Below are 11,031 nucleotides of genomic sequence, written 5' to 3'. Positions count from 1 at the left end.
CATACATACATATATATATGTACATGAGTTGGGGGTTAATTATAATTGATTATCGAATATGATATTTTATTTTAAATATGGAAATTTTTGTTAGATGAATTATAAGACATCGGTTTTACAATTTAGTTTTAACTTGTGTGTCTCGAATATGAGATTTCGTCTCATATAGTATATGTGTTTCCTATTAAAATAGGTTTCTAATAATTTGAAGAAAAATTATTAAATGAGTTTTGTAATTTTATTAAAAATATGTTTTTAATAATTTGATGAAAAAGTATTAAATGAATTTTGTGGATGCAACGAAAGTCTCATATTGGAAGATCTAGAGAAAGATCATGAATTTATAAAGATGAAATGACTCAATTGGTATGAGGTAAGCAAAATCATGAGAATTAAAATCCAAAGTAGACAATATCATACCAGAGTGGAGATATTCATATTCTATTGATCCTAACATTTTGTAATTTATTATAGCAAGTTGAAGGCTATGTATAGTTGATGAAGGTATATTTTGACGATATGAATTTTGTAGTTAATGGGTTTGAATACGGATAAAGAAGGGGCACGGCTGGCAGCAGGTCGGATGTGTCAGTTGTTTTTATGGCGAAGCAGAACCAGTCACGGGTTCCAACATACTGCGGGAGGATAAAAATATAAACACCAATATACTATTACTTTATGTTTGTTGTTATTTCGTGACCCTTTTTTTAGAATAAATTTCCATGAATAAGATAGAGATTCAAGGGCAAGGTTGGTTTTTAGTTCAGCTAAAGTTTACGGTTTAACTTGAATCAAATTATATTTGATTATGGTTGGGTCGGGTGGATGAGCTGAGTGGACAATCTATCGAGCATGAATGTGTACTTTCTTTATGAATATTTTTAACTTGATTAGATGAGCTCGCGTGGTCTGGCTTGCATTATGATACTCTTGACTGGATGGGATGAGCACGAGTGGTTTGACCAGCAATATAATGTGAGTACTCTGGACTGGGTAAGATAAGCTTAGGTGACCTGGCCTATGAGTACTTAGTTTGACTTTCCAAAAAGAGTAGTTGGATCTATCCAAGATATGTAATCGAAGTGTGTCATTGACAAGTGACGTGTTCATTAAATTTTACTTGTTAAACAAAAAACCAGAATCTCACTTAATAACGTCAAGAGTTGGCTCTGAAACCAAGTGAAAGTATTATATTTAACATGAACGGTAATAATTGTTTGTATCAGATAAGCGTTGTCATGATGTTGTAGCACCGTGTGACAGTATGTAACAGAATGATATAACACACAAATAATTAAAATAACACATTGATAATTATGCATAAGTGAACACACTTGTGCGATGTCTCATGGCAAAATAATCACTAGAAAAGAAATCGAGATTACAAAAACAATAATAGTAAATAAACAACAAATTATCTTCCTTAATAAGTCAAGTAAGTAAATTGCATCTTAATATCAATAACAAAATTAACAAAAGCACAAAAAATGCAAATTTTTATGGCTGAAATTGAGCAACAAAACATTGTTTCAACCAACACTTTGTACGAGTGTTGTTGTTTTCAAATATCTTCAATACGTAACGGCTAAACAATATAACAACAATGCTTCATCATTGCGAGTTCTTCATATAATTCTCTTGTGCGTTGCTTGTCTCGCTTCTCTAGCACATTTGACTTGCGCATCTACTATGTATCAATTATTTTTTAATATATATGAACTTGTGTTGATTTTGATGGACTTGAATTAATTTCTACAAAATAAAAAAAATAGTCTTTAATTAAGAAACAAATTCTTCCGAATAATAAAAATCAAATCTAGAGTTTAATAAAATCAATATTCTAGAAAGACGAAAAGAAAAAAATGAGGAGATAAATTCGTGTAATTACAAAACAAGTCATGTTTCCTTTCATGCACGAGTAAGTTGAATTTAAAGTTAATAAATTATAACCACGGAAAGAAAAATTATTCAGTCTTAGTTAGGTTAAAGAAAATTTAGATTAAGCCAATAAGATAAGGACAATTGTCAAATTAAATAATAATAACTATTAAAAGCAATTTGATTAATTTTTTTTTTAAAAAAAAATTTGGTCAAGTACATAATTTTAAAAAAAAGGTTTAGACTAACAATTTTCATATAGAATTGGAAAAACTTATGGTCTAAGACCATAGGTAATAGGGGTGGCTATTACCTAATGCAAATATTTAATTAATCTCAAGCTTAGCATAGTCTTATTTGACATAGATGCTTTTTCATGGATGACTCAAATAAGAGATTCGTCTCACAAGATACGATCCGTGAGACCGTCTTACATAAGTTTTTGTCTTGATATAGATACGGGAGATTGTGTCAATGAAATATTTAATTAAATACTTTGAAAATAATCACATTAATGCAAAATGGAGAAGCCAACATCCCACGATAGTTAACATTAAAATTTTATAAATAAGAATTCAAAGTAGGATTTCTTTCTTTCGATTATATATGAATTGTTTACTTTATGAGGCTTTTGGTTGGATTACATTTTGCTCATAAAAAATCGAAGGCCTGTATTTCAATATATTTTTTAATTGATTATTATTAGTTAGTATCCCTAATAAATTTAAAATTAATTTAACATTGAATCCTTGTAAAAGTTTAGGAGTAGTTATCTTGTGAGACGGTCTCATGAATCTTTATCTATGAGACGAATCAACTCTACCGATATTCACAATAAAAAGTAATACTCTTACCATAAAAAATAATACTTTTTCATGGATGACCTAAATTAAAGATATTTGACGCACGAAATTGATCCGTGAGACCGTCTCACAAAATTTTTTGTAAAAGTTTCGAAGGAAAAAAGTAACATATTGTGTTGCTAAATATTTTATCTAAACTAGCCGTCTCACAAGAGTTTTTGTGAAAGTTTAGAAGGAAAAAAAGTAACTTATTGTGTTGCTAATATTTTATCTAAACTAGCAATAAAGCATCAATGTTGTGGTAAGGGTAAATTTAGACTTCCATTAAAATTACCAACTATAATTTTTCTAAGTGATTTACCCAATAATAATATAATATAGTGGAAAAATTGGTCTATTCAAATTTTTTTAATAGAATAATAATAATCTAATAATAATAATAATAATAATAATAATAATAATAATAATAATAATAATAATAATAATAATAATAATAATAATAATAATATAGTGGAACAAATTGTCGATTCAAAATTTTTGTAGAATATCTTGAGTCAAGATTTGTGAATGTGTCGTCAAACTCAAAATCGAGTTCGAGTCATGGATTATTCATAAATAATTTGTACCTAAATATAATATAAAATTTGACTAAAAAATATTTAAAGGGTGAAAATCACCAAAATTCTTGAATCCTTTCACTAAAATGTAGAGAGAGATGCGAAATGTCGAAAACTTCAAACTGTATATTATCACTATAAATTTGGGCCAAAAGGAAGTTGGCTCACAAGTACATTCCTAAAACAAACATTGGGCCTTAACAAATGGAGAAAATGGGCCGATTGGATTCTAATTTGGGCCCTTTTCAGCACACTTAAGTCCAAAAATTTCCACTACATATCACAAAACTTACAGCTCCAAATAGCATGAAAACAACAATACTCGCCACACAATTCAAGTAATTTTCTTCCCATTGCCTAAAAATTAGGCCCAAAAGCCTAAAACTTCAACACTCAGGTGTGAGTCTATGGTCTCTCTCTGAGTCCTCACAATAGTCATAAAACTTGTATCTATTTTGGGCCCAACTCATGGCAGCATATTGTTGGCTGCTCAGCCCGCCAGAACCGGAGGGCGAGGCGGTGATGAGACGGCACGAGGCGGCCCCTTTGCAACCACTTATCTTGAAGTTATTGTACTTTCCGACGAAGGGTTGATAGTTGTAATCCGCTTTATACCGGCCGTTTTCGGTAGCCCATGAAGAAGCATCCCATATGGATCCATATGCATACATTGGCCTTAATGGAAAAGTGGCATCACTTTTCCTAGGATACATTCTGATAGGCACATCATCCACAAAAAATCTGCATTTCAACAGAAAAATGTCTAGAAATCGTCTTATTTCTTGCTTTTTATATACATATATTCCGTTTAAATGACGTAGAAAATCTAAAATCAATTAATGATCAATTAGACAATGACGGGAATGATTGAATATTCTTGTAAAGTTAAAGAGCTGTCTAGTTGGCTGTTTTCTTGTGATGAGAATGACTGGTGACCATCATGCATGTCTTTTCAGATTCTTTTTTTTATTTTTTATTTTTAATTTCAAGTCTTTCAATATATCATCTTTTTATCATATTGGTTATCCAAAAAAATTATATAATATTTGATCAAATTTGTATAAGAAATTCTGGTTGGAGTGAAGTCGGTACATGATCTCGGATGGGTTCCAGAGAATGGCGTAGTTGTGGAAGGCTTTGGTGGGATCGAACCAAAGGTGAAATCTCACTTCTCTTCCTATGATATTGTTGCCATCCCCACTCCCTCTCATGTAAACATTTGTTTGCAACACATATGGCTTGTCCAGCGTCGTTCCCAAGAACTCGATGTCGATTTCATCGTGATCCCCTGGATGGTCTTCATTGTTTGAAAGCTGCCATTTTCAACATTTAATCCACCAGTCAGAGATCATAAAAAATTGTTTATATATATATATATATATATGAATTGATCTCACGTACGTAGAAAGATGTAATAACTCCAGCCGTGTAACCAGGTTGAAGCTTGATTGCGGCACCGAAATAACCAGATGAATAAGAATCAAGTGATTTAAATCCACTTCCTGCCATGAAAAATTTAAACGTATCAGCCTGTTATAAAATGTTGGGAAATCATATTTTATCTACCATCAATATACATATATATATTTGATATATATTATTGTATATATTTAATATTTTCTATGTGAAATATTGAAAAAGCATAAAACCCGAGAAAGAAGAAGATGTGTAAATGAGCTTTAGCTAGCTAGCTAGTACGTACCTGAGCTCTTATCAAGCCAAACAGTGAGTGTGCCTTGGTCGAGACTTTGATGCTGAGGACTCCAGCGATTCCTGAACCCTTGCTCGAAACCGATCGAGCCTATTTTAGTGGTGGGATAGTAGCCTGGAGAAGGTGGACCCTGTGCATTGCTACTTCTCAGCATGAAAACAAAGCCGATCCACGCTAAAAGAAAGAGAGCCATCGGGGAAAAAATTATTTCCAAGGAAATGTGTATTAAATTAATTGTCAGTGGAACTGATTTATTTAGTAGTTTGAGAGAGTGGTGGTGGGGGGGAGGGGTGGGGGGTGGGGTGAGGATCGGTTTGTGTGTATTGTTAGTGTACGTAGGTGTGTGTCTATATATATATACAAAGATTATGCATGGGGGGTCCCATTTGGGTTTTATTTTATTTTATTGAAAAACAAAGGACAAGTTAAAAAATATTCACGATTTATACAAAGGGGGGCATAGTTTGTTTTCTGAATTTAATGTTATTTTTGTCATAATTTTGAATCGACCTCAGAGTTGCTCGACTACGTCTAGAATGAAACAATTCTGATTTGGAAGATTAGTTATACTATTTTGAGAACAAAATCTTTTCGGTTGAAATCGTTAAATTGAGAAATATGAAATGGATAACGAATAACATCAGTATTTTCAAAAGGAAAAATTTAAATAGTCAAAAATCGAGAAATACATGATTAGAACTAAATTTTGATAATATATATGACCAAAATTACAGATAAGCAAACATGGTTCGATTTTCGATCTCTAATATTTACGCTTCTAGGCTAGCTAAACTGATACTCAAATATTGAAAATTTTTTGTGGTTGATATATCCTAATCAAAGCATGATATTGGGCGGATTTTCAACGACTATAAATAGTATAGTCACGCTTTTAAACAGTATATAAATCTTTCAATTTTATTTATTTATTTATTTTTCTTTTAAATTTTCGTATTTGTTCTTGAAAAATATTCGATTTTTTTGGTATACAAATAATTTCTAATTTGTAACTTATATGGATAACTAATTACTTCATGGTTATTCCTACGTATTTTTCGTGACAGAAACTATATAATATATATAAATTGAATCGAGATAAAAAGAACAGTGTGACATTGAAGTAATAATTTTTAAACATGTGGATGGTTGAAGACTTGAAGCAATTTGGATGCAAATAGAACATTGTATAATCGAAATTTTTATATAGAATTATTTTCAAATTTTAAATTTTACCTTGTAATATTTATTTATTTTAAAATCAAATGTCAAACTTCATGGCTGGAAAATGATTAATAGAGAAAAAGCGAGTGATAAACTCAAAGTATTCAGAGTGAAATATTTTATATTCTCATTTCTTTTATCTCTTTGTTATTTGTTATTAGTAAAAAAGTAATCTCCTCGAGAGTTTTTGAGTAGACGCAGCCCAATTTTAGAGTGAACTATTATAACCATTGGTGTTCATTTTATTGATATTATTTCTGGAGTGGGTCTCATGCGAGACCGTCTCACGGATCATAATCTGTGAGACGAGTCAACCATAACCATATTCACAATAAAAAGTAATACTCTTAGCATAAAAAGTAATACTTTTTCATAGGTGACCCAAATAAGAGATCTGTCTCACAATTACGACCCGTGAGACCGTCTCACACAATTTTTTGCCCTACTTCTAATATTCTGTTGCAATGTTAACTCGTTTATTTACTTTATATATCAATAACAGAAGTGTCCCTCGATAAGGGAGAGGTATGCCAAGGTAGACTAAGCTTGTGATCATAAGGAATTGAGGATAACATCATGAAATTTTCCCTATTTATGAACATTTAAAACTGCGAAAATCTGCAGACAGCCACTTTTCTTGATTATTGAATTCTCAATTAAATACTTACATCTCTTTTTTTGTCCACTCGTTGACATTGTCATTGTGAGAATTGGCCACATTTACTTGATTTCATCCTTCTACATTTATTTTTTCCGTCCTAACTATTTTCCCCATTCATTTGTCATCTCATTTATAATTTAATACAATTATATATTAATTTTAAAAAAAAGACGTAACACAAAATCTTTACAAAATCAATTTCTATGCAAATTGATGTACGGATATATATATATATACAGCAATGTAACAACAAATGAATGATTTGGTGGGCAATGACTTTCGAAATTCATGCATCCCTTAAATATCATATATATTTGTTTATTGAATCTTATTTATTTTGACGAGAAACAAGTTATATATACAACATACATACATACATACATACATTCCATATATATATATATACGAGGGTTAACCGTGGGCGACAGCTGAGCTGGCGCTCAGCTGTCGCCTACATGTGCATTATCTTTTTTTTAAAAACAACGTTTAGCGACGGTTTTTAAGAACCGTCGCCAATGGCGACGGATTTTAACAAACCGTCGCTAAACGTCTAATTTTTTTAAAAAAAACAGGACAGAGGGGTGAGAGAAACTCGAGCTTTTAAATTCCTTTTTATTCATAAAATTGTGAGGTTTCAAGCAAACTGTGTTTTTGAGGCGCACAGAAAAATTTTATTTGAGCCGCACTTACATTCACCCATACATCGAAGCAAATTTTTATTTCTAACAACTTCGATTTACATTCACGCACATATTTTTATACCCGAGGTTTTCTAACACATTCACGCACAAATTCTACCGGGAGTGAGAAATTTTCCGACAACATCGAGTTACCTTCGGATTTGAGGCGCACGGAAAAACCTTGCACGAAATCTCCAGATTTGCCTTCAGTAGAACCTCACTTTTCTGTGTTGTGTTTCTCTCAAACTTTTCTGTGTTGTGAGCGGTAGGTTGGACGGGAGAATCGATTTTGTGAATGTCCCTCTGTTCTCCTCTGTCCGGCTTTTTTTTATTAAAATTAGACATGTTAGCGACGGTTTTTTAGATTCCGTCGCTATTAGTGACGAAATCTAAAAAACCGTCGCTAAACGTTGTTTAAAAAAAAAAGAAAATGAACATGTGGGCGACAGCTGAGAAAATGCACATGTGGGTGTCAGCTCAGCTGTCGCCCACGGTTACCCTGCACCCAAGGGTGCAGGGTATCAACCCTATATATATATATATATATATATATTTATGGAATGTAAAAAAATTGTTGAATTTGAGACAAAATGGGTTTGGTTGGCGGCTTCTGTACATGAAATGGGGCCTATTTGCCGACACTCCATAACTTTGCAATGTTTTGGGTATCTTATCCTTGCATGTAAATTAGACTTGGGACCTTCAAATATTAGCTAGGCTATTATTTCTACGCTTTAGTTTTCAATGTCGGGAAACTACGAGAAAACTGGCCTACACACACACATATATGCCAAGAAAAATATATAATTCGAGATATTATTGTGATATGATTTTGATGAATAATTATGTGAAGATACTTTCTCACCATGAAAAAAGAGAAGAAAACGACATCATATATAATCAATTCTAAATGTTTTAAAAGAGACATTTTGATCTATTCCTCATTTACTTTGGAGAAGTCAGATGGCAAATTAATGAAAGGTATGTCTTACGTTCATGCACGGGCTCGCCACGACAAACGTGACAAAACAATAGTAATCTTAATTATGTTTCACCGAGTGTGTTACATCTGGTTTATCACGCCAGCACCATCTTTGGATCGATGTGAACCCCATATGTTCAGATAATAGATTTGAGTGTAACATACACCAAGAGTTAGTTCAAAGGAAGAGGATTGACAAAGTCAATATATACAACTTCCAAAAACTTATTTTAGGCGATGTAAGACAACCAACACGCTCACTCACACTCAGTTAATTAACAAATGTGACATAAAATTTACAAGACATTATCGGATAACTATTAAGGATATTTCAACACATAACGGGGTGACCCTTAAGCTACAAAATCTAGATTCAACGAAGAGAATTGTTCAAATCCATGTATATAACTCTCATAAACTTATTATAATTGTAATTATACTTATATACGTTTGTATAGTTTACTCATATTAATGTGGAGTTAAATATTTTATAATTTTCCTTCAGAACAAAAAAAAAAAGATTCTTGGTCGACCTAGCCCAACAACGATCAAAGGACAAGAATTGAACTTTCTGATAAAAAATTTTATACTAAAATTTGTCCTTATTTATATGAATGCGTAATGGAGGTTACAAATTCAGTTGATAAGTTTTTTAATTACTTTTTTTAGAAACCCTACGGTCAAATATTGGTAAAATACACTGTGTGTGACGCAAGATTAATCTCAAATTTATAACAAATAATATTAATTTAGATTAGGGCACCCACATTGGTGCATTAATGGGTGATTATTAACGCCCATTAATGTTCATATACCAATGTGGGTGTAGAAGTTATTAATTTTGTATTATTTCGCAAATAGCGACGGTTTTTCTTAAACCGTCGCAACTTGAAAAGCGTCGTTACTTGCGACTTTTTTCTAATGAAAGTCGCTACTTGCGACGGGTTTTTAACAACCATCGCTATTTGTGACGGTTTTTCAAAAACCATCGCTAATTAAGGCATGTTCTGAAGAAAATCTCCCGAACGGATATTGAAATATTTGTTGTAAAATTTTAAGAATATTAGAAAGATATTGAAATAATTAAAAATAAAAAAAATGAGTAAGTGGATAGTGGGACCCATAAATAATGAAAGTTGATATTAAATGAATGTGGGTGTGTGTTAATAATGAGAAAGTGTTAATGTAATCAATATGTGGCTCGTTGACCCCATAATTTTTTAGGAGATGGAGAGTTATTAACATGGATTAATGAGAACGGATGCGGATGCCCTTAGTGAATACGGAATTATATTAACAATCAATTCATTTCTCTAAAGTTGGATAATCCATTTGAACTGTATCGAATCTATGAAATGACTTGCGCAGATTTGTAACACAACTTCAGTTTTGCCGATGAGAAACTAAGTACAAAAATTAGTAAAAATTGAAAGACATAAGTTTAAGACTGAAATTTTACAATACAGAAGACCAAAATCGAAAAAACAAGCAAACGAACATGTAAGACAAAAAACGCTATTTTCCCATCTTTATAATTACATGTGTTTGAAATAGAGTTGGAATTTATTTATTGAGTGGGTCTCATGTCAGACCGTCTCATGGATCTTAATCTGTGAGACGGATCAACCCTACCGATATTCATAATAAAAAGTAATACTCTTACCATAAAAAGTAATACTTTTTCATGGATAACTCAAATAAGATATCTTTCTCACAACTATGACTCGTGAAATTATCTCACACAAATTTTTGCCTTATTTAATATATACATAGAAAAAAAAATTCAAACTCAATAAAACATCATTTATTATGCATATTTACATGACTAGTTATTAATTATTCCCCATAGGTAAACAAACATTGGAAGTGGGACAATAACGATAATAAACATATAATATAATTTAAGTTTTATTATTCTACGTTACGAAAACAACTGACAGGTGACAAGATACTTTTTTTATGGTGTTGAACTATTAAGTGTTGAGAAATTTTAGCCATAAAACATGCAATATGTTAGGAAAAAAAATTAAGATTTAATTGATGAGTATATGTTTATATATAGCCTAGGCTCTGGTTTTTTGTTTGACTAATCTTAGGAGATGATTGTATTCTCTCTGATTCATTCTCTCAGATAAATCCAGATAAGATCATAATTTAAATATATTGGGAGTAGAAGTTTCGGCTTTTTATTTGACTAATCCTGAGATATGATGGTATTCTCTCTGGTTCATTCTCTCAGATAAATCCAGATACGATTATAATTTATATACATTAGGAGTAGAAGTTTCGGCTTTTTGTTTCACTAATCCTGATAGATGATTGTATTTTTTTTGGTTCGTTCTCTAAGATAAATCCAGATATGATTATAATTTATATACATTGGGACTAGAAGTTTCGGTTTTTTGTTTGACTAATCCTGAGAGATGATGGTATTCTCTCTTGTTCGTTCTCACATATAAGTCCAGATACAATTATAAT

At 31.6% G+C, this 11,031-nt stretch overlaps 1 protein-coding gene across 1 annotated transcript; it reads right to left on the bottom strand.

Moving 5' to 3' along the window:
- Nucleotides 1–3,411: 3,411 nt before the first annotated feature.
- Nucleotides 3,412–5,294, bottom strand: LOC140824696 (probable xyloglucan endotransglucosylase/hydrolase protein 32). Its single transcript, XM_073186241.1, has 4 exons — nt 5,001–5,294; nt 4,700–4,800; nt 4,391–4,611; nt 3,412–4,039 (listed from the first exon to the last, which is right to left on the bottom strand). Exons 1-4 carry the CDS (start codon nt 5,200–5,202, stop codon nt 3,685–3,687), a joined length of 879 nt encoding a protein of 292 aa, XP_073042342.1. The 5' UTR covers nt 5,203–5,294; the 3' UTR covers nt 3,412–3,684.
- Nucleotides 5,295–11,031: the final 5,737 nt, after the last annotated feature.

This window comes from Primulina eburnea, chromosome 2 (assembly GCF_022965805.1).
Source record: "Primulina eburnea isolate SZY01 chromosome 2, ASM2296580v1, whole genome shotgun sequence".
Taxonomy (NCBI): Eukaryota; Viridiplantae; Streptophyta; class Magnoliopsida; order Lamiales; family Gesneriaceae; genus Primulina; species Primulina eburnea.
Note: the sequence above shows the minus strand (reverse complement) of the source record. Positions and strands in the feature narration are given on the sequence as shown.

Excerpts from the sequence above, each read along its gene's own strand:
- LOC140824696 (XM_073186241.1), bottom strand. The coding sequence starts at position 5,202 with ATGGCTCTCTTTCTTTTAGCGTGGATCGGCTTTGTTTTCATGCTGAGA. Across the intron at positions 4,612-4,699 it reads GAGTTATTACATCTTTCTAC|CTTTCAAACAATGAAGACCA; the intron begins GTACGTGAGATC and ends TGAAAATGGCAG. Across the intron at positions 4,040-4,390 it reads TGGAACCCATCCGAGATCAT|ATTTTTTGTGGATGATGTGC; the intron begins GTACCGACTTCA and ends GTTGAAATGCAG.